This window comes from Culex pipiens, chromosome 3 (assembly GCF_016801865.2).
Source record: "Culex pipiens pallens isolate TS chromosome 3, TS_CPP_V2, whole genome shotgun sequence".
NCBI classification, from domain to species: domain Eukaryota; kingdom Metazoa; phylum Arthropoda; class Insecta; order Diptera; family Culicidae; genus Culex; species Culex pipiens.
The window spans coordinates 1,426,640-1,454,131 of NC_068939.1; the positions used below are offsets into that span (position 1 = coordinate 1,426,640).

General features: G+C 38.0%; 1 protein-coding gene across 1 annotated transcript in view; it reads left to right on the forward strand.

The window, feature by feature from the left end:
* LOC120423011 (uncharacterized) overlaps positions 1 to 27,492 on the forward strand; it is a 90,868-nt gene that overhangs the window by 50,979 nt on the left and 12,397 nt on the right. The window contains exons 2-6 of the mRNA XM_039586643.2: positions 15,220 to 15,670; positions 20,229 to 20,968; positions 22,484 to 22,712; positions 22,798 to 23,159; positions 27,157 to 27,279. Of these exons, the coding sequence (XP_039442577.1) occupies positions 15,220 to 15,670; positions 20,229 to 20,968; positions 22,484 to 22,712; positions 22,798 to 23,159; positions 27,157 to 27,279 (1,905 nt within the window). The remainder of the gene's footprint in view (positions 1 to 15,219; positions 15,671 to 20,228; positions 20,969 to 22,483; positions 22,713 to 22,797; positions 23,160 to 27,156; positions 27,280 to 27,492) is intronic.

Consider the following 27,492-nt stretch of genomic DNA (forward strand, 5'->3'; position numbering starts at 1 on the left):
TCACAGATGCAATTTTAAAGAATTTGCTCATGAGCCCACTTTGCAACTATCGTTGGCTCCAACTGATGCATGCTGTTCCCATTAATATTGGATGGGGACAACACTTTTGTCGTAGAAATCTCCGCCTCATTGCATGCTGACAGACAAAGTTCAGTCAATGGGTGATGTGGGCTGCCCGGTCGGATGTAAAGTTTGACTGGCAAACATTAATCCAATTTGTTGGGATTATGTTAGGGCCGATCTAGTTGGTAAGACAAGGACTTTTTTATTAAATTTTCCATAACGATCTTTCATCCTTCGAACAAATAAAGAAAACTATCTAGAAGCTGACAAACTTGCAATCACAGGGAGTTTTAAAAGTGCAGTAAAAGAATTGAGTATTTTTTTTCCTTTAAAATGTAGAAAACAAACAACTGCCATGCACACAAGTGCCATCCGGGGTGGTAAACCCAACACTTCCGGGACAGTGCGAGAAAACGTGCGAAAAACTGTGTCATCAACATAAAACATAAGCACTGAATAATAAGGAAGACACGTACTAGTGCTGCTACGAGCTGCTCCCACCAGTTCCGATCTGGAAGGGAGGGGGAATAGAATCCGTTCCGACAGTTCCGCCGCAGTGTGAAGTGAAAATTTTATCCGCGTCTTATGTCGCCTAGGAAATTGCTGCTGATGTTCTTCTTGTTGTTGTTGTTGTTGGTGCTGTTGTTCTTTGTACAATTTGCTCCGACGGCAGTGTCTTGCACGTGGCACTGCCGACTTTCAAAGTCTTCTAAAGACAATCACATTGCTAGAGTTTCCCCCTTTATAGAGTTGATTGGAGCGCGTTCGATAGAAGGGTGGCAATTTCCGGTGCAGGGTTACTGGAACCGGTTCGAAAGTTACCTGTTGTTGGTAATGTACAACAACTGGTATCATTGGTATTGCAAACCCTACCCCATTGTAGCTTCCTTCTCCAAGGACGGTCGCGTTCAAAGTGTTTCCTCATAACACCTTCGTCCCGTTTTGGATCAATTCAATCTTCCGGCTTCACAGCATCGATCACTGCCACTTCCGGATAGCACAGCTGCTGAACCTTCCGTTTGCTCTTGGAGGTGGTGGGTGAACTGTTTCTAAGAAAATTAGTTCTGTTGTTTGTGTTAGTTTGGCTCCCGAAACAGCTCAAGTTACATGGGGGAATTCAATACTTTTCCTCGCCGAGAACAGACCCGACCCTGGAACTCATTTATTGCGCCAATCGATGGTTCAAGACGGAAGGGGCTGTAAAAGAATGTCCCCTTGGAGTGTGCCAAGCCGAATGTCCCTGCTCCGCGAAGCTACAGTAAAAAGCTGAACCGAGGTTGAGTTTTCCTTCGCTTGCGAGGTGCAATCAATATTGTCTGCCGGAAGTGGATGGTGTTCTTGCTACCTGTGGTGCAAAGTTGTAAGGGAGAACGACGGATTTTATCGCCCAGCTGTGCTCCGTCGTTGTATTTTTCGCGGGTATCGGGAAATTGGCGATCAAATTGGTGCCACGATGACAATAAAATCGGGAAACGTAGTAATTGGATGGGTGGTTTGGGGTGGAGGGGAATGCAAAAAATAAAATTTGCTTTAGAGTTTTAGCTGAAAATAAGTTAGAAATGTTTTCCGGTTAACCACACAGCAGCTTTGATTCTATTATCCTGTTGTCATGAATAGCCAATAAGCTGGGCTCAGCGTCAAACAGCGCGTAAAAATGGTACAATCCACTGGGCTAAGGCTATAAAACGCTTCATTTGCTGCTCGGCGTTGTACGTACGCAAAAATTCCCGATGATTATTTCATTAGCTGGCTTGGTTGCCGTGGTTTTGCACGTGAACCTGGATTTTGCTCCTGGTCACGTGTTTTCGGATACGAGCTCTCTATTGTTTGTGGGGAAGACTTTTTAATATTCGCTGGGATCAGAGTTATGAAAATGTTTACCCCTCATCCATAGTCCACCAGGATGGGATATTCGATTCCGGGTTTCGCCTGGAGGGATATATTGTTACTTTAGGTAACTTTGAATAAATTTCTGTTTTAATAAATTGAAATCTTCGTAAACTTTACACAGAAAATACAATTGAATATTGGAATGTTGAAAATTTGGTTGGTTGAATATAACCTATTTTTTTGAGTAATATTACATATAAAATGTGTAAAAATGTGAACTTGATGAATATTCATCAAAAACTGATGATAATTCCTCATTTTCTGAGATAAAATTAATCTTTTTTTTTGCCACAAAATCTGTCACCATTTCCTGATGAATATTACCATCATTTTTTTTTTCTGTGTACACAAAAAAGCATTTTGCTTTGGGATTTTTTGACCAAAATAAAAGCTGTAGTATTTTGCAATGCATCTCTAAAATCCCAAAATCAGCGTTCATTCAATTATTTGATTTTATTTTATTGAATCATCTATGAATGGTACATCAGTTACATGAGCTAACATTGAGGATATAGTCACTCCCACTCCTTTCCCACATAAGTGATCACAGTACATCATAAAATGAGTTTAAAAAAAAATCTTTTTTTCTAAAATCTGAATTGAAACAAGAATCAAAAAAGTAATTTTAATTTCATCGTATTGTCAACTTTTTATAATAAGAGTAAAATTTTTAAAATGGTTAAAAGGGAAGATGGCGTAGTTTTCTAATTTGCTACACAGAAAAAAAAGTTGAATTTTGGAATGTTGAAAATTTGGTAGGTTGAATATTACCTCTTTATTTGTGTAATATTACATAAAAAATGTGTAAAAATGTGAACCTGATAAATGTTCATCAAAAACTGATGAAAATTCATCATTTTCTGGGGTAAAATTTATCATTTATTTTGCCACAAAATCTGTCACCATTTCCTGATGAATATTACCATCATTTTTTTTCTGTGTGATTTGCTAAAAAAATACCAAAATTAATTATTATCGAATTATTTCACTTCAATTTACAACTTTTTGCATTACTTTTTTTTTATTTAATCATCTGTAAAAATTGGATGACCAAAGTCCCCTCGTTTATCGATGTTTAAAAAAGGAATCTGTCCGTTGTTTTAAATTTACAACCATCTGGCCGGGCCGTTTTTGCATCGATGCACAAATAGGCTTATAGAGGATTATTGTCTGGCTTTAGCCGGTCGTGATGCAGGCCGACCAAGCCGCGTGTGTATTTTTTTCTCGCACAAGGTTGAACGTTCGTTGGCGCATTGTTACGAGCAGGAAACAATTAAAACTTTGTTAATTTTAATTTTCCGAAAAGTCAAAATTGCGAGACTTTACGCATGGAGAATCCGTTCGGTATGACGTTATCCGCTGTGGGAATTATGAAATTTCTGGTTGATTCCATAATCCTCGTTAATGAATTTAAGTTGAGCTTTTCTGTGAAGTATTTCGTATCAAAATTTTCAAATAAAATTACACACTCTGTATAAGCCGATCACTTTTGCCGGAACAGTAAACAATAATTGCCACAACGGAATCAAGCACCGATACCGAATTTCGGTGTCCCACATTGCGTACGGTTCGGTTGCAACAATAATTATTTGTTTAAATTAATTCCAGTGTTTTCGCATCTGCAACCGTTTTTATCACTGCGGTTTCTGTTTGTTCATGAGTGCCACTGCAGCTGCATCTGTTTTTGGGCTCGGTGGCATATTTGTGCAGTGGCTGGCTGGAACCTGCCGGGATGGGGCCGATTGAGTTAATTACAGTGACTTTCTGGTTGTACTTCAATTGTTTTTGAGGTTTTTCAACCACGCTCAACCAGCAAGGGGGTGGGCCACCCGTTGCAAAAACACAATTAATTTAAATGTGTTTTTGTGTGATTGTAAGTATTTTTTTCATCATCTGCACTGATGATGAATGAAACAATGACTTTTTGGGAGGGAAATTCTTTCCAGTTACGTTCACAAAGCAGAGATGAAAAACGCAGTTCAGGTTCATGAAAGCAGCCTTCCTTTTTATCAGTTGTTTGCTCAGCTTAATGGTTTTTTGGTAGTAAGTGGAACTTTATAGAAGCTTTCAGGGAAACGACTTACGGTTTTACGACTGTTTTGGGCATCAGAATGAGTTTCAATTGAATTTTAACTTGCTGAACAGTTTTTAAATAAGTATTTTCTCTGAAGATTTCATTATGCGATTTTCAAAAACGATATCTGCAATTTTAATTTATTTAACTTTCTGATTTGCCACCATAATCCAACCAACAATCGGTAATGACACCAACAAAGGGCAAGTTATATCCTTTCCCTCAAGTAATTTTGTTTTTCCATTCACGCCAAAAACGATACCCGCTACCCATTTCAACCGTTCCGTGACACTTTTGTCAGCTTATAATCACGGTGTCGTGGCATATCTCACGTCCAACAAGACACCTCCACACAATCCTTTCGCTCTGTGGGACAGTTTTCTGTTTTTGTCCAACCCTCACAAATCGTTTGTTCTACTTTTTTTTACTCTTTCGACCAGGCGAAAAGAAGATAGAGTATACGCGGGAAGGGGCGAAAAAGTTTATCAATAAATAAAAATAATTTTCGAAAGCTTCAGCCGAACAACTTGGTTGCAAGAGGGGGAAAAAACGAGTCGAGCTTCAACTCTTCCTCAGCCAACGCAGAAAAAAAGGTAGGAAAAAAAGTTTTATGGAACTAGAATGGCAACACAACCAGTTTCGCTGTTAGTTTGTTCACGTTTTTACTGCAGAAACGTGACTAGCTTGGGCCAACGTCGTATGAAGAGAAAAAAAGAAGCTCAGAATTCTAGCTCCTTGCAGGCACAGGAAGTAGAACTCTAATCGATTTCCCGGGGAAGATGTGACAAAATGTGTGTGTGTTTGTATTCTTGTTGGCCAGGCAAAACATTAACGATCGTTGGCGTTATTTTTATGGTCACACCGTGGAAGGTGAAGAATAAGGATCGTTTGGTGTCGTCTTAAATTGTTTGATGGCGCCCTGGGAGGTGGGATGAACAGGAACGATATATTTTCCGCAATTCCACGAGGAAATCATTTCTGGGTTTATTGGTGGAATTTATGATAGCGTTCAACGCTGCAATATAGTTCATTTTATTTGTAATACACTTTTTATATGATGATAAAATAATGTCAAAATGTATAAAGTCCATAAAAAAACAATACTAATTTATTAAGTTATTGTAGAGTGCAAATTTAACTAGAAACCATTTTCCAGTTTTCATGGCAAGGCAGATTCGATTTTGAATTATATTCTACTTTAATAAAACAAAATTTATTTATGTTTGAAAAATTATATGTTTTATACTGTTAACATTAAAGTTACATACATTTTCAAGCAAAAGTTGATATTGCTACTCAATATTGTTATGTGACACTAAAGTTGCCATCATTTTTAAAACAACTCAATTTTAATTTCGAAAAAGTTAACAAACAAAAAAACAATTAGCTCTGAGGGCCAAATCTGCTTTTTCAGTCATTGGTAGGCCGAAAAAATGTTTAATTAAAATTAATAAAAAAAAATGTAAGAGAGTTATGTTTCATAAAAATTATTTCAATAATCAGAGGGAAAGATAGAGAAAATTACAAAAAAATGCTTGTTTGATTTCCTTATATTTTTAGTTTTGAAAATAACATTTTAATTGTCAATTTTACAAAATGTTTTAAATTGATTTGAAAATTGTAGGAAAATATAGATTGAATTCTTCACACTTCTCTTCAAATTTCTTCAATTTTTTAAGTTGATTGAACCATATCTTTTTTGGTTCCAGATTTTGAATTATTTTCACTGTCTTTGAAAACTTTTTTTGCAATGTTAAGTAGAAAATAATGAAATTCAAATTAAATTACATGTTCAAAACGTATTAGAAACAATTATATTGATATTTTAAGAAGGTAAAACCAAAATCCTAGTAAAATGTTGAATAGGCAACATTACCAAAGCATTAAAAAAAATGTCTAGTTGTGTTTGAGGATGTGAAAATATACTTTCATGGTTATTCTTGTTTTAGTTGTGAGCACTCAACAATTTTTAAAGGCGATCTCTTTTTTCATCTTTTAGCCTTATGTGTGGGACAAACTTCAAAAACTTTTTTCTCAGCTTGCTGTTTGGCATATGGGACATTTATGCGAACATTGGCAGTACAGTGACTGAAAAGTGATTATTTTACCAAATGTAACTTCATTTTTACCTATAAAGTCGTATCATAAGTCGTGATATTAAACAATAATAAATTATCCTCAATTATTAAAAAACCATTGATCGTTGTAAAGTGCTCGCAGCAAATTTAAAAGAACTTGAAATGTTAAGATGGAATGACAATAAGTGACAAAAAATCCCGAAGAATTCAGAAAAGTATCATAAAAACCTTCCTGGTACATTCATGTTGCGTTAAAATTAAAAGTTTTTATTACACGTAAATAAACATTACATCAACATATCCTAACACATTACGGTTGACTGATGTGCTCTGCCACAACAATATCAGCATATTTATCCTAATTGAGTTGCTGTGTATTCAGCGGAAAGTTTACGACTTTGAAGAAGAAATTCCGGCGATGACATTCCTTTCATCTCCCACATCCACAGATAAGGAGGAAACAAATCCAACGCAAAGTCATTGCTCAGAAAGCATTCAAAACTCATTCGCATAATACCACGTGTTGCTTATCGGGTGCGCTCTGGAATATTTATTCAAAGGCTATAAAAACTTGGTGGAAAACTCATCTTCACATGGCACCGCATATCACGAGAATGTCTTCGTCGACGACGACGGCGGATGCGTATTCAAACTGATGACGAAACTTTTGATCTAAACAACTTTTGAAGAATTCCGTTACCGGAGCTCGTACTCCAACCTCCGTCAGCTCCCTTTCCCCCTCATATGTCACACCTTTTTCATCATCCATTTTGTAACCGAGAGCATTGAAATAAAATTTCCTCCCCAGCAAACACCCTCACAACTGTCACGTACGGGCTGGATGGGGTGAAACAAACATTTGCAAAGTTGTTCTACTTTCCAACTGGGAAGCCACAATAGTTTACCCCACGCGGATCGGACTCGAAAAGTCGACAAAAGATGAAAGTGGTGCGATATATGTGGCAACAAACATATTTCCTTCTCTAAATGTGAACCATTTCCTCGCACCCCTTTTTCGCACATTCGTAAAGATTCCGCTGCTGCTGCTGCAGGTTGTGGCAGGACAGATAAAACATCGCCAAGCCACCCACCACCCGAAAGCTTTTCCTTTAAAGCGCTTTAAGCAGCACCAAACGAAGCGAACAGCATGGGCGAAGAAGCACTGCTGGCAGATAAATAGAAGAACTCAAGATTTACAGGAAAGTGGATTTATTCCGGAATCGCTTTTAAAATTTATTCTGCTCGGTGCTGTTCGCTTGGCCAAGTGCACACAAAAATGTTAGAATCCCACATACAAACACCGGACACACATACAAACGTCGTGTAGGAAAAGTATAAGCCCACATGGAACAAACCACGACAATGATGGAGAGCGTGGAAAACCGGCATTAATCCGCTTGAAGAGGTTGGCGGGAAAGAGCATTTACTTAAATCAACGGTAGGTGTGCAAATTTACCTTTAAAACATTTAAATAAATTCTTGGTAAAGTTCTAAACAGTGACGGCAAGGAACCACTTCCACGATTCTATTGACGCAAAATTTAATTGAAATTTAATGTTGATGACAGTTTCAAATTGAATCAGTGCCGAGTTGACTTCCCGGGAACTACCATGAAGAACAACTTTATTCACCCGAGCTTTCCCAGGAACTTTGACAAGCGAATGCCAAACCCTGGGAGAGTACCGATTTGAATACTACCTTACCAAAACCCAAAGTTGTTGGCCGCCGCACCACAACACGCCACCGTGAAGAGGGGCCAAACACGTTGAGCTGCGCTGCCTAATACTGTTGCCAACCAGCTTATTAATATTTAAATTTTAATCAAATTCAAATTCATTGAAACGAGCATTTAGCTGGTTGGCAATTTCTCACTTTTCCGCGCGCTTTTTAGCATGTTTTCCCTGCCCCGAGTTGTTTGCTTTGGGCAGGGAAAAGGCACGACTTTAAACGAGCTTTAATCGTACCGTCCCACCGCCCCCTCCCATGGTTAGGGGCAAACAAAATCAATTACAATTTATGGCACCTTGCGGTGCAAGGCCAGGCTTAACCGTGTTTAGAAAAGCGTTCAACAAAGGGTACGACGGCGGAAAGTTGGCTCACTTTTGAGCCAGAACGGTACGCACGGAAAAGTTGATCCTTTTCATCTTGGAGCGCTCAAGTATTGTTGAAGACTTTTTCACCTTTGCTTTCTTACAGAAAGTTGAACAACATTTTGTGAAGAATCGTGACACTCGTGTCAAGATTCTCTTATTTGCAGAAAAATAAAACTATTTTTCACAAAAAGTTTCAAATTTTGCCACAACGTTTACATCTACGTTTTAGGAAATTTACGACTTTTTTAATTTGGTTCCCTTTTCCGCCTCTCTTGGCCTCGTGGCATTCGTGGCGGTTTGCCACACCGTTGGTTGGGTGATTGCTCTCTCCATTGTTTGCCGACCGCTTCCTCAGAGGAGCCCGGGGGAAGTTGGCTCCTCCTCCGTCGTCGTTGTGGAAAACACCGTCCGTTCCCTCGAATGGGTTAGCCCTCTTGGTTTATGATGGCGCGTATTTCAGAACGTTCTGTTTGTGGACCAGTGCAAACAAATTTTAGAACCGACGTCGCCGCCGGATGTGGTGGAGTTTTAACCCTCAATGGAGTTTAACTCTCTCATTTATGGTTTTTCTGTTTTCATACTAGTAATAAACTGTAAGTGAAGTGATTTTTGACCTTTGCAAAATCTGTTAACACACTTTGACTCCATCTGTCACCCAGACCCAATGTCACCCCCACTAACGGTACTGTTTCATATTTTGTTCATGAATTTGTTTGATAATTCTCAAAAACCTTTTGAGTCTCCGTCAATCACTTCGCTGATATAAAAAATTGGGGTAATAGCAGAAATATAACATCGAGCAGCAAAAACTTGTCAAACTTTTGTTTTTGCAGTCAGTTAAAATGATTTCAGTATATTGGAGTTGCTTGTATTAATTTAGCTCAGCTGCTAATTTTTGCGAAAATATTAACTGGCTTAACAAAATTGTTTGCAAATATCTACTGAATTTAGGCCCTTATTTTGCAAGAATGGATGATTAAAATATATTGAAGTTTGTTCTGAATACTATTATTACAAAAAAGAGTAATATTCAAGTCTCAAGCAATAAATAATATGCCACCTTAAAGCTAACTTCAATACACACAATGGCTTTTATAATCTTTTTAAAGCATAAATAGCCCCGCAATGTTGACTATCTGACTTACCAATATCTTACACTGCCACCATCCACTCCAACATCTTCTCCCCAATCGATCCAATCTATCGCTACGAAGCCCATTTCCCAATTTTGCGTTTGGCGCCTCCCAGAACAAAGCAGCACGAAACGAAGCGTGCCCTTTTGTAGTTAATTTTTACCGAAGCTAAATAATAGAGCCCTCGTCGTGGCACCAAAAACCAAACCTCCCTCCCCCTCCCACCCTCTTCCTTTATCATACCCACCCCATCGCGGAGCTTCAAAGGCGAAACCAAAACCAACAATTTTCCCACGCAGCACGCCAAATTACTTCTCCGAAATTAGATTTTGAACGTGCATTATTTCGTCCTTTGTTACACACTCACAAACCTGGTGGTGTTGGTACCTGTTTGGAACACATCCGGGCAGGGAGAGGGGAGGGATTTGGTTCGACCTCTTGGAGAAACATGCCGAAGAAAGGAGAACAGGACAGGTTGTTTGTTGTTAAAGTCAGGCCGTGATCCCACCACACCGTACACGAAGGGATTTTTGCGGGTGTGTTCTTACATAATATTGTAAGCTAACCTGTTTAGGTGTACAAATTTGGGGCATTGAAAGTCATCTGTGGTAAAATTTTGTGTCTTGCGTGCACGTGCTGCAATTTGTTTTTTTTAGATAAAAAATATTTTGAAATGTCTTTTTTTTCAAAACTCTTATTCAGATAATCGACATTGTCTCGATACCTCCCAGAAGGTCAATACTCTTGACCGGAAAAACATGCAAAGATTCGGGTTTTTGTTTTTGTTTTTGTTTTTGTTTTTGTTTTTGTTTTTGTTTTTGTTTTTGTTTTTGTTTTTGTTTTTGTTTTTGTTTTTGTTTTTGTTTTTGTTTTTGTTTTTGTTTTTGTTTTTGTTTTTGTTTTTGTTTTTGTTTTTGTTTTTGTTTTTGTTTTTGTTTTTGTTTTTGTTTTTGTTTTTGTTTTTGTTTTTGTTTTTGTTTTTGTTTTTGTTTTTGTTTTTGTTTTTGTTTTTGTTTTTGTTTTTGTTTTTGTTTTTGTTTTTGTTTTTGTTTTTGTTTTTGTTTTTGTTTTTGTTTTTGTTTTTGTTTTTGTTTTTGTTTTTGTTTTTGTTTTTGTTTTTGTTTTTGTTTTTGTTTTTGTTTTTGTTTTTGTTTTTGTTTTTGTTTTTGTTTTTGTTTTTGTTTTTGTTTTTGTTTTTGTTTTTGTTTTTGTTTTTGTTTTTGTTTTTGTTTTTGTTTTTGTTTTTGTTTTTGTTTTTGTTTTTGTTTTTGTTTTTGTTTTTGTTTTTGTTTTTGTTTTTGTTTTTGTTTTTGTTTTTGTTTTTGTTTTTGTTTTTGTTTTTGTTTTTGTTTTTGTTTTTGTTTTTGTTTTTGTTTTTGTTTTTGTTTTTGTTTTTGTTTTTGTTTTTGTTTTTGTTTTTGTTTTTGTTTTTGTTTTTGTTTTTGTTTTTGTTTTTGTTTTTGTTTTTGTTTTTGTTTTTGTTTTTGTTTTTGTTTTTGTTTTTGTTTTTGTTTTTGTTTTTGTTTTTGTTTTTGTTTTTGTTTTTGTTTTTGTTTTTGTTTTTGTTTTTGTTTTTGTTTTTGTTTTTGTTTTTGTTTTTGTTTTTGTTTTTGTTTTTGTTTTTGTTTTTGTTTTTGTTTTTGTTTTTGTTTTTGTTTTTGTTTTTGTTTTTGTTTTTGTTTTTGTTTTTGTTTTTGTTTTTGTTTTTGTTTTTGTTTTTGTTTTTGTTTTTGTTTTTGTTTTGTTTTTGTTTTTGTTTTTGTTTTTGTTTTTGTTTTTGTTTTTGTTTTTGTTTTTGTTTTTGTTTTTGTTTTTGTTTTTGTTTTTGTTTTTGTTTTTGTTTTTGTTTTTGTTTTTGTTTTTGTTTTTGTTTTTGTTTTTGTTTTTGTTTTTGTTTTTGTTTTTGTTTTTGTTTTTGTTTTTGTTTTTGTTTTTGTTTTTGTTTTTGTTTTTGTTTTTGTTTTTGTTTTGTTTTTGTTTTTGTTTTTGTTTTTGTTTTTGTTTTTGTTTTTGTTTTTGTTTTTGTTTTTGTTTTTGTTTTTGTTTTTGTTTTTGTTTTTGTTTTTGTTTTTGTTTTTGTTTTTGTTTTTGTTTTTGTTTTTGTTCATTTTTATTCAGTTTGCACCAGTTTTTAAAGTCTTATATTATTTTTTAAAGATTTTTGCCTTCCTCACTTTACTGAGGAAAGGCTATAAAATCACTCGAAAAACGAACTTTTTAATTTGACCTCCTAGACCCACCTTCACGTATACATATCGACTCAGAATCAAATTCTGAGCAAATGTCTGTGTGTGTGTGTGTGTGTGTGTGTAGGGATGTGGGTCTGTGCACCAAAAATATGCACTCGATTATCTTGAGACTGGTTAAACCGATTTGGACCGTTTTGGTCTCATTCGATCCGTCTTGGGGTCCCATAAGTCCCTATTGAAAATTATGAAGTTTAGTTAAGTACTTCAAAAGTTATGCTAAAAAACGATTTTGACTAAAGTCCGGAAGATTGTAAAAAGGGTGGTTTTTGCAAGAAACCCCGTCATGCTATACATTTTTAGAAAGGTATTTAAAAGACCTTTCTAACGCGTCCAAGACATTGAAGATCTGACAACCCTATCAAAAGTTATAAGCACTTAAGTGTTATTTATGCACTTTTTGGAGGCCGGATCTCAGATATTTTGATGAAAACGTTGTCCGGATCTCTCATGCGACCTGTCGTTGGATAGGTAATCAAAATACCTTTTCAACGGGCACGAATTAGATTGGAGATCTGACTACCCAATCATAAGTTGTAAGCACCTAAGTGCCCTGCAATATGAAGCTCTGACTACCCAATCTAGTGGTATGAATAATAAGTCCAATTGATAAAACACTGAAAAACACCGCCCTTTTGTGTCTTTTTTGGACAGCTACCTTTAAATGTGAGGAAGGCACCAACCACCCTAGGGTGGATTAAGTAACGTTTTTAAAAGCAGATTAATAAATTTTTCTTGTTAAACTTTTAAATTAGCATGGAACTAAAGCGCAGTGAAGGTGGGCACAAAAACACCATCGCAGGTCAAAAGGATCGTATCGATTATATTTGTTTTCATTCGCCACCTCCAGAAACTGACAACGTGGGACCAAGTCTAGTGGTGGCATCCAAAAAGTCGATTCTCTAAAAGAAGTCTCGTTCTGGTTGAAGGAATGAAAAAGGGTTGATGCTGTTGCGGGTGCTGGTGTGGGAGAGGCATAATTTGATGATTACGATTTCCCGGCAGATTTCGTTAAGGAAAGGGCGGTTGGAGGCTGTTTTGAATGTGGTCGTTTTTGCCCGTTATCAGCTATAGTGCGTCGTCACCCAACCTCATCGGCGTTTTCAACCAAAATAAGCCCGGAAAGGGTCCACATGTCGAGACATCCTCGAAAGTCACGAGACCGAGCAGAAAAGGTCGATTTTCCTCCCACATTTTGCCGGTGCTGCGAGAGTCTGAACATTCTGGCACAGTTCGATAGGCTGGATCTTCCAGCTGTGCCAACCGAGAAGAGGCTTTTCTTCATAAAGCTGATGACGATGAAGTCAAATATTGAACAAACTGATGAGAGTTTGAAAGCTCGTTGACTCTGGAAGGTGGCGGGCCAACGGGTGGAAAGTGGTATTAGCAGAATTTTTAAACAACGTCTGTTTGCGCAACGACTGTTGAGCAGCTATCGGGAGATCACAGCACGGAGTCTCACTCCTTAAAGTTCATGATTGGTCCTTAACTGTGCGAGAAGGTAAATCGGCTTTTCAATACCGTTCACAAGTGTTCTCCTCGGAGCCGTTTTCGAGTGGATTGTTGGCAGCCTTCTGGCTGGTCGAGGAGACAAACTTTTCGTTTCCAGTTATTTGAGTGGCTGTGAAAGTGGATTCTTTTTGCCAGATGATTGCCACTTTCCGATCAGAATTGAACCAGAAAATTCATTGAATTTCAATAGTCTTAGATAATGGAGCTTATAAATTCAACATAGCAATACTATGATTCAATTGGATTAGTTTTGGTTTTAGTCTAATTGTAGAAAATTTCATTTGTAAATGTCTGAGTGAACTCTTAAATTTTCGGAAAAAAAGAAACACTTTCTTCGTTTCGTTTCCACAATCCTTGCGTGTGTCTTTACGGTCCGGTCCATTTTGGGAACAATAAAACCAAATGAGTGCAGTTAACGACCTCCAGACACGACGTCCAACTAGAACTAGAAGGTCGACCTGAAAGAAATGGTAGTTCTCTAGGGGGAGTGGCTGGGTTTGAATTTCTTCGCCCGACCTTCAATTACTCTTTTTGTCGTTTGCGATTTGCTGACTGAGTTTCAACGTATTTATTGATCAATAATCTCCAAAAGATGACGACGACAGAACGATGTGCAAAAATGTTGAACGTTTCCCAAACCACAGATTAAAACAATCGTTTGCCAAAATAGGACGGCAGCCACCTTGTGGAGCGGCAGATGGCCCAGACCAAGAGTCACATCATAGTGTTCAAATTTGTCCGAACGAACAACTTCCAGCTGCTATATGCAAATCAAGCATGCAAAAGAGCCTTGGGGAAATCCGTCCAGAACCGACGACCCTCGCTTCTCGGAGTCTGTTATAGAGCTGGTTGAGAGTTCATGTATTTTCAAATCGTTCGCTCGACCGAGAATCCTTTTCCCGGTCTCAATTTTCTGGAACTTCAGATGTTGTTGCTGCTGCTGCTGCTGCCAAAACAGTCTCGCCTCAAACGTTTCAGCAGTCGACGTAACTTTATTTTCCGTTTCGTTACACTTCGATTCAGTATCACTTGTGCTGCTTTGGTTGGAGATGGGTGGTGGTTTGAGAATTGGCCTCTGTACGCCCTGGAACCTAACCAGCAGGGGATGATGATGCCTTGGGAAAGGTCAACCATTTTCTGCCCTTTTGCGGATAATGCGTTTAGCTTGTTTTTGCTTGCACTGGTTTGGGATGGTCCATCTCCACGTAAAATTTGGGTAAAAATGTTGTTTGGAGCAAAATTAACCTAAAAAACAACACTCCAAACAGTGACAGTAAACAAGCTTAAAACTATGCATATTAGGTGTACAAATGTACATATTAGTCCAGTGCAAACACGTGGTGTCTTTCGGTGAAACCCTCTGCTGGGAGGGTAAATCGCTGTTTGAAGCCCTGTTCTACCAAACCGTGTGACATAGTTTGCACAATTATACCACCCTGAATAAATATGAAATTGAAATTTATATGCAGATTAGTTCTAGGTTTGTTTCGTTACGACTGTTCGCACACCATCGCCGTACGGACGGACAAGTCTTGGAGTCCCGGTCGTCCTTTTGCAGCGAGGGACTCCGTACAGATGCAAGGAGAGGATTAAAATGTATGCAAATTTAGAAATTAGATTACCAGACACAACAACCTTCGTCACTCTCGGCTAGACACACACTGGGGGAAAGGCACTTAAATATTTCTAGTTGCTCGTCTTTCTGGCAGCAGTCTATCATTGTGATGGTTGAACAATTTAGTTCAGTTGTGTTCATTACATTTGTTAGGAGTTTGTCTGGAAATAACAAAAATCGTAAAAGTTTATCTTTGCAGACGTTTCTAGGCGATAAAGATAAGTTCAACACAAATATATCTTAACGAATGTGAAAATGCTATCAAAAGACATGCACTCACAAAAAATCCGGTGATAAATGATGATACGATAAAAATAAACTTCATAGAACATACAGAGCACCAATAAATTATATCAGCAAGACTTTAGCAAGTTCCCGCAAATTCCTTCTAGTCATGCATTAATTTTCATTTCTCACTCTTCTTCCTTCGTGTTTGATATCGAGGATTCATCGCTTTCCCAAGGAATTTCCAACTAAAGATGGTATTTTCTTCTTTTCTCCCTCCGTTTTCCTAGGTCTGGCAAACACTAATAATCATCAATTATCATCATCCATATCGCCCTCGGGGCTGGACCCCGGTGACCCAGCATCCACGGCTGGAAGTGTTAGACCCAGCAGCAGCAGCAGCAGCAGTCGAAGGAGCAGTACTTACGAGGGCCAAAGTTGGAAGCAACATGTGGGCAGCGAGGGAAAATTAATAGACAATAAACTACGGGACAAACTACTTTCGCTTGTCGTCGAAGAGGAATCCAGCGCCAGCAGGCGAACCAAACGAGAAAGCAGTCCGGAAGAGGACGAGGCCGGCAATTTTAATATAAATAATTTCTACGATAATAGAATAAGTAATGAGAGGAAGCGCGACAGGGATGACGATGTTCCGCGAATTACCGAGCAGGTACTGCCGGTCAGGAATCTGACCGATGACCGAATCCGGGAGGAAACGGAACTGCTCGAGCATTTGAACCGGTGAGTCCAACCAAAAAAAAAACAACCTTTTGTTCTTAAACTGTAAACAAATTGCATCAATTGCGCTGTATTACGCCAGACGTGATTCACTCTAATTGGCTTTTCCCTTGATGCATAATTGATACCTGACCTAAATCCAGATCAAACCTGGCGGCTGAATCACTTCCCCATCAATCCAGCAGCCATCCGACAGACGTCGCTCCATTGGAGTGGCTGACATCGATCGCCCATATATATGTGTCCCCCGGTTTCTGATGGAACGAACGGATTTTAATTTAAACGCGCTCAAAATGATGCTCAACTGTGGGAGGGAAACACCATTGCCGTATTGGAAATATTGGTCGATTTTCCGATCTCTCTCTCCCACAGCACCCCACCGTCATCAGACTCTCTTTGTTTGTGATGGAATAGATTGATCTACTCTTTTGCATCATATAGCATCCATCAAACAGCCCCATTCATCCTTTGATGTTTGTCTTTTTGCATCATCTCCCTGGTGATTCGGCTGGACGATAATCGCGCTCAGTTACAAAATCGCAAACCATTCGTGCTTTAATGCGATTCGAACGAATGAGTAACATGCATAAATTTTCAACTGTTTATCTAATTGCTGCCTGAAACATGGCCTCTCATTAAGAACACAAACTTTTCCCCTCAAAAACGTTAAGAATGCCTGTAATTACTAGCATCTCAAGTTTCCCCCCCACTAAGCCGAAAAGCACAAACATTTGGGGTGAGACGCCGCCGCCACCAAGAATCCCATTATTTCGCGAGAATTATGTGCAGAGAGCAAACCCATCCCATGTTTCCGGCGTCAGCCAGCCAGGATTCAACCCATCGCCCTTTGTAATAGTATACGCTTAAGGTTAAGCGGAGTGACAGTCACTTTGGTGCCACCAGCAGTCAGTGACGCACCACAAAAGCAGGTGAATTGAGCAAGCAGTTTGTGGGTGGTGGGTGGTACGCCTTAAGGTGCTTAAAGTATTTTGGGAGTGGCAGGAACTACTTCATTCGCACTGAAGGGCTTCAGACACTGAAAATGCGTTGTTTTGTTTAGGCTTAACGGTGCACATCAACCAGAACGGTTGCCCCAAAATTTTTGCTACAGATTTTTTAGTATCTTTAAAACTACGGGACCTATCGATATACATTTTTATTCAACCCCTAACTACTATTTCCTTAAAGATTTACAACAAAATTTGTAAATTTTTATATTCACATTTTTTCCGTAAGCTCAACAATTTTGGAATAAGAAGATAACAACTTCCTTGGTTGCTGTATACCCTTAAAAGCTGCGACTTCTAACCCTCTTTGATATTGTGAAACATTACAGATTTCTTAACAACACAAATCATTAAAATTCGAGCTTAATCAAGAGATATAAAAAAAAAAATCTAAATCAGATTGTGCTACAATTACACACGTTACAGTTGGGACAATGGGACAACTTGCCAAAAGAACAGTTCTCTACGAAAACAGTCTTTTTTTTATTTTAATTTTTGTATTTTTTAATCCGGCCGAAACTTTTTGGTGCCTTCGGTATGCCCAAAGAAGGCAAAGAAGCCATAAAATTGAAATATTGATCGCAAAAATGTTTTTAAATCGAATTTGCAATTAAAATGTACCCTAGTGAAATTTTGATATTGTGTACCGTTTTCAAGTTAGAGCATTTTTTTAAATTAGTGCCCATGTTTTCCCACCCTTGAATATTGTTTTTTGAAAGGCTGAGAAAATTCTCTATATTTATCTGTTTTGAACTTAGTTGCTGAGGTTTTGTCATGCAAAGGTCCAAACATTCAATATTACGCCCTTTTGAAATGTTAGTCTTGATTATTTTTTTGCTTATATTGTTTTCGAAAAGATCGGAAAATTTCACGAATGTTTCATAATTAGACATTGTACATCGGACCATTAGTTGCTGAGATATCGACATTAGAAAATGTTGGGTTGTTTAAGTGAGACTTTTTTTTCAGTTTTTCAACAATATTTTTTTCAAGGGTGGGCAAAAAGGGCACTTATTTAAAAAAAAAATACTAACTGCGACTATTCTCAAAAGAGTTACCTAAAATGGCATTAACATGAAAACGGTGCACATTATCAAAATTTCACTGAAGTAGGTACTCTTTGTTTGCAAATTCGGTTTCACATCGAGAAATGGAGTTGAAAAAAATTTGCACCCGTAAAAAAAACTGTATTAATTCAAAAAATCATAACTTGGTCAATGATTTTTGTTCGTCCTGGAAATTTCTGAAAAGTGGCATTTAATTTGTTTTTTTTTGCAATTCAAATGACAAAAAGTGAAATTAAAAACACCAAAATAGATTTTACCGTGTATCATTTTGTTTCAGTGTACTCCTTACTTACAACTTTGCCGAAGACGCCAAATCGATCAAAAAATTCTTTCAAAAAATACAGATTTTTGAATTTTCATATATCATTTTTAAAACATTTTTACAACTTCCAAATTTGCTTGGAAAATTATACGGATACCAATTATGCAAAATTGCTTCTTTGAGCATACCGATGGCACCAAAAAAGTTTCAGATTAAAAATTACCAAAAAAAAAATTAATGACCGAAATCTCAGAGAATTGCTCAAAAGTATCTTTAGTCAGTGGCAGTTTTGTCATTTTTGTATGCATGTTTACTGTTTACATTTTTGATTATAACTCAAGACTCCGGCAACCAGATCCATTTTTCAAGGCGAAACACTGAAACGAAATTATTGTGACGACCCTATCAATATTATAAGCTTATTTTTCGGTAATATTAACATATCAACAATTGTATGATTGCTTTAAAAATTCCACAAGAATGTATTGTGCTGATGAGCTGTTGGAAATATTCCCAGGACTTGATCATAATTATAGGAAGTTCTCGAAAAATTTCCGCTTCGTATAATTCGATCGATTCAATCCGACTTTTCTTTGTTTTCTTATTTTGGGATAAAAAAATGGTCAAAAGTGATGGAAACTTGAAATCCCAGCCGAGGGGTTGATGAATTTTGGAAAAGGCCTTTGGTATTGAAGGGTATGTTAAAATGGTATGGTATGGTAAAATGTAATTTTTATATCAAATTTAATCGAAATTCGATGTTTTGTTGATTGGCGTGGGTCTATCTATCATTAGAACAACGCCAACTAAAAAATGGATAAAAGATGGATTTTGTTCACTTTTCATTGTCAAAATTCATGTTTTGTTTTCAAATATGGCTAAAAAACAACATAAAACACTAACAGACTTTAATACACATTGTTTGATTGAACAAAGATAACGTTTAAAAAATCACTGTAAGAATATTGATGTATTTTTTTTCATATCAATTATTTCACATAAACAAAACAATACAAAATGTGATTGCAGTTGCTGATACAACTGTACATTTTTAGAATTAGAAGAGAAACGTTCACATTCCATTAATAGGATTATTCAGCAAACTTAGCCTGTGGAAAATGTTTAAGAGGACTTTCACATCGATGAAAAGTTTTTGGTTATTTCACAAAGATGAGATTTCATCAAAAGTTAAATAAATTTCTACCAAGCATAGTTTTATCGCACGGCCTAAACACTTCTTCCCCACAAAATTAGAGGCACGCATCCAGTCGTGAAAACACCTGACACTAAACCCTTTCGAAAGCTGGGTGTCACCTGGGGATAAGGGAACCAAATACTTCCAGATCTTCCCAAGGTGTTTGTCTAATATGCTCATCTTTGTCACAGCAGATGTCTAGGATTTACGTGTGGCTGGCTACCCTTCTCTTTCCCACATCACTCCATTTGACGGTTGATGAACTTTGAAGCAGGGTGAGGGGGGATCAAAGAAATACGTTCTAATTGGCTTTGAACGGGGGAGTCTCTCCACGTGTGTGAACTCTGCCGTCCCCAGACTCCAAGGTGAAGTTTCTCGCTTTTGGTGAGCCGGAATACCGTCGTAAATCCCGTCCTGTGTCAGTGGTCTGATAGCTGCCAGACAGGCACATTTGCTACGACGAATTTGGCTTTATATTTGGCAGAAGGACAGATCCCGGCGCATCGTTACCATTAGCACGTGATTATAAAATTCATCAAAATTAGCTCCCTTCAGTTGTTGGGGACTTTGGAACGTGCGGGTTTTACGTTCACTCAGCCAGACCAGACCAGAAAATGGGTGCTGACGTGACAGTATTGGATTTGGGATTTAGTGCAGAGTTGCTCGTTCTGAGCTCTGCCGATATGATGGAAGATCGTGGCGGGGCATCATTTAACCGATGATGGATCCTCTTAATCCTCGTGATAACGATGTGGCACCGACGATGAACTGTTTTAATTAGAGAGCAAAAGAGTCACGTTTGTTAGAATGAGATTATGAGCCGCCAGCTGGTTTTAGTTGATAAAGGTCTCGTTAAGTGTGTGATGGTTGCAGTAAAATTTTCACTTTGCCTTAAATAACTGAATATAAAATGTATTTTTCTGCACAATTCAATTCAAGCATAATAATTTTCTTAAGCCCCAACGAGCTATAAAACGGAAACAACTTTCAAGAATCGAAAATCAAACTTGTTGTTTATTTTTCTTCCCAGTGAGCACTTTTCTGATGGAGCAATCAGAATGTCCGGCATGGCAGACGGCAGCAGTCCTGCCGGTCGGAAACACCCGGGTGGCGGAGGGAAAAAGGGCCGCCGAAGAAAAGGTCACAAAAAGAAAATCAAACGCATAAAACCATCCGATGGTGATGATGGTGATTCGCTCATCGCACCGGAAAACGATCCGTCAGCGGTGACGGCGGCCACCGGCAGTGGCGGTCAACGGGGTGATTCCGGGACCGGCGACGTAACCAAATTATCACTAAGCGAATCGGAGCAAAAGCAACAGAGCCAGAAACCGGGACGGAAAAAGCACAGACAGAAGTTGACCCCGGAGCAGCTGGCCAAGACGGCAATGACCGGAAAGAAACGCCCCGCGCCAGAAAGGGGACAAAAGTCGCCGAGAAAGGGCCACAGCGTGGACGGAAATTGGGATCGCCGAGCTGGGCGGGAGTTGGTAGTGCTAAACAGCGATGATATTTACGATAAAAATATGCAAATAACTGCTCCGAGCGATGGCCGGCAAAAAGTCGTAGTAAATTTACCCAGCGTGACCGACGCCGGAAGTAGCAGCGACAGCAGTAGCAGTGGTAACAGCTGGTGGGGACAACCGGAAGAGACGAATCAAAGGGATCTGTTGCAGCGGAAATTAACACCGGTGGAGCGGAAGCTGCTGCTGCGGCAACAGAAAATGGCCGAGAAGCAGCAGCGGAAGCAGTTGAAAAAGTTTAGAAACGGTAAGTGAACTTTGAAACAAAAATTTTGCATAACGGTTGTTTCACTTTGTTTCTTCTTATGAAAATTCAGCTAAGTAAATTTTAGGGAAAAATAAGGTTTCAATTCATAATTCATAAAGTTCCATAAAATCAAAAAAGCTTTCGTAAAACATTGATACACTATTTGATCATCAGTTTCCACAAGAGTTTTTACAATAATCGAATAGTTTTTGTTAAAATATTGTGCATTTCAACATTAGAGTGACAATAAAAAAATGACCTTTGGGATGCCCCCTATTTCGATGCATTGGGCAAAAATAAGTAACTGTGAAAATTTTGAGCGATATCTGTTAAGGTTTAAGGGTCACTAAAAGTCTTTTCATAAAAACGTCTTTTTTAAATCGCTAACAAGTCGTGCAGGCTTTGGATGAGTTTTAAAAATTTTGCTTTTCCTGATACATTCATTATAATTTCTCATACAATTTCAACGACAAAAAGCTACCTTTAACCCTTAACCAATTTGGCTCAAAATTGGTACACTTACTTATTTTTGCCTGAAAATCGAACCTCTTATGATTATTTAAAATATTAAATTTTTCTGCATAATAAAATTTGATTTATTTTTGTTCACTGTGACTGGATATATAAATATATATATTCCATTTAAGTGTTATAAGTGAGAAAACTTCAACAAAACATAATTGATGTATTGAACTTAGTGATTCAAAGTATTTGTAAACATCGACTAAAATATATCAAATTATATTTTTAAGGTTTTGGATTGAATCAATGTTTTCGAATTTTGTTGACATAACAACTCACAATGTTTTAAAGATTTAATGACTGAAACTGTAGCGAATTGAATATTAAGTCCTAAAAACATATCACAAATTGAACGTTAAAAATAGTTTCTTGATTTAGAAATAAAACTCAGTGTAATAAAACACTGTATCTTTCATGATGAGATAATCGTTGGCGTGAGTAATAAGCACTATTCCATTTCGAGAGTTTAATGCAACTAAGTTTTCTCATCAAAATTATATCACACATGGTTTGCATCTTGCGTTCCGCACTCTAGAGCCTCTCGACGGGATTCTGAAAAATTGCACCAAATTAAAAACTTTCCGTTTGATCTACATCCGTCATACCAGAGATGTCGGTTTGAAAAGTTCTCCAGTGCAATATGCATTTGCCAGAACTAGGACAGATATGTCATTACAGTTAATTGCTCAACAAGCACAACAACCATCAACATCCGAGTTGGCACTACACTGGTAGGTGCCTGCACAGACGGTGATGAAATCCACAAGAAATCCCACAGGCACTTTGCTCCGGTGACCGGAATAGCACAAAATGTTTCATTTTTTATGGTCGCACCGCATCCCTCGGTCCAAGCACATGGCAGATGGCGAAACGGAAGTTGTTTAATTTTTTGCTTCTTCTTCTTCTTCCTTGCGGTTCCCCGTGCTGTCATCGGATTACCGAGTGGCAACTTTTTTATTCGTCCTGCATTTTTTTTTCTTTCTTCCTCTCCAGGGAACTTTATGCTTGCGCCGATGGTACCGGAGCAGCTGCAGCAGCTCCCGCCGGCGCCGGCCACCGATCCCAGCCCGGGCGTAAGTTCGGTGACGTTCGCCTCGGACGACATGCAACGGACGGAGGCGGTCTCGGTGCAGCGCATCGTCATTGCCGGGGATCTTTCGTGCATGAAGGACGATTTCATTCCCGCACCGGCGATTCCCAACGCGGACATCAAGTACCTGCGGTACGTTTGAAATTGGTCTTAATTTTTGTGTCTTTTGTAAAGAATTTCTACATATTTGCAATATCGTCCTTCTACAATAAATCAGGAACGACATTTACGGGCTAGAAAACTCCTACCTGGAAGCGGAGTACCACTGCCGCATGGGATTCGAGCTGCGCACATCAAACTCTACCAACAGTTCGACCCTGATCTGCCGCAGGTCACGATGGATCGGCAAGAGGCCTTTCTGTGCGCGGGTGAAACCGTCATCAACGGCAGAAGCTCCAACGACGACGACGATGACGAACGATGCGACAACTCCAGAGTCAGCGGGCCCTTCGGGAGCCACCAGTAAGTCGTGTGGTCGGCAGCATGGTTGCCAGCAAGCGTGCCACCGGAGTACCAACGGAACCACCCGGGTGTGCTCCTGCTTCAAGGGGTTCCGGATGGTGGACGGAAGATGCGTCGGTAAGTAATCGAGCGGGCAAAATGAAACATGACAGTGCAATTTAACCGATGTCTCCCTGTCGCTCCTCGGGGGAACAATTGGTAGATGACTCGGTGGCGTAGAAGAATTCATATTTTCCGCATAAAGTGATTCGATGATGAACGAGGGAATATCGAACTGGGCACGTAAAAATGTGTCAAAGAAAAGATTTTAACCGGAAAACGTTTTTAATATTCCATTGGCCAACAAAATTCTTTGCGTTCCTACCTTAAAACTGGTAAATTTTATTCCATTTTGTTTAGACTCCTCCAATGTAAGTCACAATTTAAGCATACATAATTATTCAGATTTGAATTTAAAATGAATTTCGGTAACAAACAACTGTATCCTAAATGGTAGGTATTTCCCTCACTCTTAATTCCTGAATTATTAGATTTTTGTAAACCAATTGTGCAGACAACTCGTTTTAATTTGTTTGGCTTTCCCAATCAATTCCAAAAATTACCAATATAATTATTTGGACTATAAAAACTTGAAACCCGAATACAGTTTTTTGGCCGTTCATCAGAATTCAATTCGCCAAAGTGCCATCACTCAGAACAGACCATTCTCCAGAAAGCTATTCCCCGGAATTCCATTTCCCGAAATGGCAATTCTCTGAGATTTGGACAAAGTTTATAATTATTTGGATGAGACTTTGTATACACAATTGTGTGATTAGTATTTTTTCTAAATGTTTCATTTGGTAATCGATTCTGCATACGAAAATAGATCGATTGGCGTATATCATAGGTATTCGCGAAATTAGTTTCCATTAGTGTGAGTTCACCACTCCGTGCCACGAAAACCAAAACAAAAACAAACGAACAATAGATCGTGCCAGGAAAACTAAAAGATAAACAAAGTCAGCTTCCATCATAGTGAAAGAGTCAGAGATAGCGATTTTGACAACCGCACTACACACACTCAATCTCGAGAACCTACCTTTGGTAGAAAACCATGGATTGAACCAGTAGTTGCTGAGATGCAACTTTTATCAGAAAAGCTAACAAGAAAAAATAGCGTTTCCGTGCATCATAAAAAGTGTCGAATTTTTTAGTGACGATAACTCAGCAACTTTGATTCCGATTTTAGATATCAAAATAGTAGTTTATGCAACAAGTTGCAAAAAGAGGTTTTTTTCAGCACGAGTCGTACATTTATCCAACGAGGTTCCCCGAGTTGGATAAATACGAAGAGTGCTGAAAAAATCGAGTTTTGCAACGAGTTCCATACAACATTTTTTGCAATTCCAAAAAACACACACTGAGTGAAATTTTGTGTCAAATTTTGAAAAGTGTTACTTTTCGAAACAAGTGAGTGCTGAAAAGTAGAACTTTTAAGCATTTATTTTGAAAAGTGTTGCTATTCGATTCTGTTATTTTTGCTACAGAAAAGTAGGCTATTTTGTCGTTCAAGAATGACAGGAAAAGTAAGTAGTTTCACGACGGAATTGCAAAAAATATATTATTGTGTAATTTTCCAAACTTTCGTATAAACATGTTTCTAAAATATAAATTTACCATTAGATGTGGTTGACAACTTGTGGTTTTGGGCCTAATCCAATTTAAAAAAAAAATTGTCTAGAAACTTGTAGGGACCAACTAATGATGCAAAATTTCTCTTCGGTTTTTAAAAAAGTTCACACAAAGTTTCATCCAAATCAAAAAAACAAAACTTAATTTCTATTACATTTGCTCATTCTTGGGAGAATTGCTCTAAAATACCTACAAATATTCAAATCGCTAAATCTTCAAAACTTATAAAAAAGAAGAACACAGTCTCTTAAGTAAATACAAACAAAACATATTTAAGGAAATGAGTCATTGTGCAGAGGTGTTTTATTCTCAAGTAGTTATGTTCTGGCAAATAAGATTCTGGAAATTGCAGCACGAGGGGTGGAAATCTGGAGTATCAAATAATTTATTATACTTAAGAGTTAGTAGTTTAGAAATTTTCCATCAAGTTTTAATGCTGTTTTAGATTATTGTTAAGAGTCCAAAAAAATTAACATTGAAAAAATGCTGCCTTGAAATTAATTTAAATTATTATTACTGAAAATTTCAAGCATATAAATTCTTTTTTTACAGATTCTTTTTAATCACACAGTTATTATGATTGTAGAGCTGTTGATATTTTTAATTAAAATCAGACAAAATTATGTTAACAGCAATTTGAGCAAATAAATATTGTCAAACTTTATTTCTTTCGCTTATTTCCTTTGAATTACGAATTTGAATTAACAGCTTAAATTATGTTTTCAAGAAATAATTAAAATACCTACCTATAGTTTTTTTAAATTGTGATGCGATATTTATTCTAATAATAAGACGTTATTTTCTTTCAAAACCTGTGAACATCTTAAACATTGACACGAAAAATGCACATTCTTACCGAGGCAAATGACTGTCTTGTAAGGCAGTAGGCAATCGAGGGAACAGGAGAAAAATAAAAATTTATTGCTTCGTTTTCCGAACCAATTTATCAACCTCAAGTCTCGGCACTGGCGTGGCGTGGCGTGAAGTGGTACAAATTGCCATCACGCTCGTTTGGTGGCATTAAAAAATATTGGCTTCCGGTATACTCGCTTCTAATAAATTCCAATTTTGTCGCTATCATTCTTTCCCTTTGGTCCTCCTCCTCGATTTCCCAGGTGCGAGTTTGTTGCACAATGGAATATAATTTATGAAAAAATCCAATTTTTAATTGACAATTTATCATCCCCCGTTGGAACAGTTTTAATTTTTTTTTGTGTCGACACGGCACAAAATCGAGTGGGGTGGCTGTGCGTGGAGGCGTGTAAAAAATCAATTAGGAAGATGGTTCCCCACGGGCCTTCACAACGGGTGGGCAAAAACCGTTCAAAAAACGGATGATTTATAAGCCATCTGTGGCTTCTGTGCGAGCGCGGGTTTCCCAGCCAGGAAGATTTAGGCCCACTACCTGTGGTCATTATTTTGCGGTTGCTGGGGTGGGAGGTTTGAAGGGTGAGTTCTTTTATGGCAACAGTATTGATGGTCATTACGAAAGGTTCGTCTTTTATGGTGCAAGCCTTTTTGTTTAAGTGAAATTGCGGCAATTTCGGTTAAATACCTTCCGTAATTTGTTTCCTATGGTGGGAATCATAAAGTTTTCTGGTGTGCTTTTTATGCCCAGTCAGAAGAGATTGTTTTTTTTATTGAAAAGCGTTTGACGACAAAATCAAGAATAGTTTTCTTTTCAAAATTTGCCCAATAATGGCAATGTGACAAACATTTTTTTTTTCATCGTTGTATTGCACTGCATTACTGGAATGACTATTTTTAGATGTATGGTTTTTCTCGATGCATTTGTTTTAAAATGGAACACATTTCATTGTTTCCCTTCATATGTGAGTGACCTCGCAAATCATGTGAAAAATGTAAATAATTGAGCTGCTAAAACAGCTCAATATCGGTTCGATTGATGGTGTCTGGTTCGCCGAAATCAACCAACAAATGATTTCTCAGAAGCAAAAAGATATAAAAAACCAACCGACAGTAAAAACTTCCTCCGAAGGACACTCTAAACCAGGAGTGGAGTGCAGTTGAAAGGAAAACCGCCCCGGGGAGAATGATTTTGGTGTAAATCATCCATCTTGTTTTTGTTTCGTGAGAAAGGATGAGGTAGGTTGGAGGGGTAAGATGCACCTTGCGGAGTGACAAAGTGACGTTGTTGCAAGAGTCAGACCATGTCAAGATAAGAAGGAGTGCGATTTGTTTTTCGCCAGCATGGCACCGGATCGTGGTCGGGTTTATCTTGTTAACAACACCTCAGGTGCTTTACGAGGTGATAAATTGCTCCAGGTGACTGTTGCTTCGTGCCGAAAGGAGTGAATTTAACTTAAAGTTTGATGATTTGGAGTAGCTTTAGTGCTGGCTTTCTATAAAGGCAAAAGTGTTGAATTCACCAGCAATATGTAAATTTTGGTCCTTTTAACATTTTTTTTTCTTTTTGCAGACATCAACGAGTGCGCCGAGTACGGTGAAGACGTCTGCGAGTACGGCTGCTCCAATACGGTTGGCTCGTTTACATGCAAATGTCCGAAAGGATTGCGCGTTACCGACAATAACAAATGCATGGGTGAGTAAACACTTGATGTAGCAATTTTGTTGCATGTGCTGTGCAGGGTGTTGGCCGGAGAAAACTTTCACACAAGAATTTATCTCAGTGTGGGCAACAATGTGCCCCCGAGGATTGAATCTCCTCCGTAAAAGTACAGTTTGCGCACTCAAAGTGCCGAAAAACCCACAGGATTGCGCTGGCTTGCGACGTACTGCACGTAAACCCACTGTT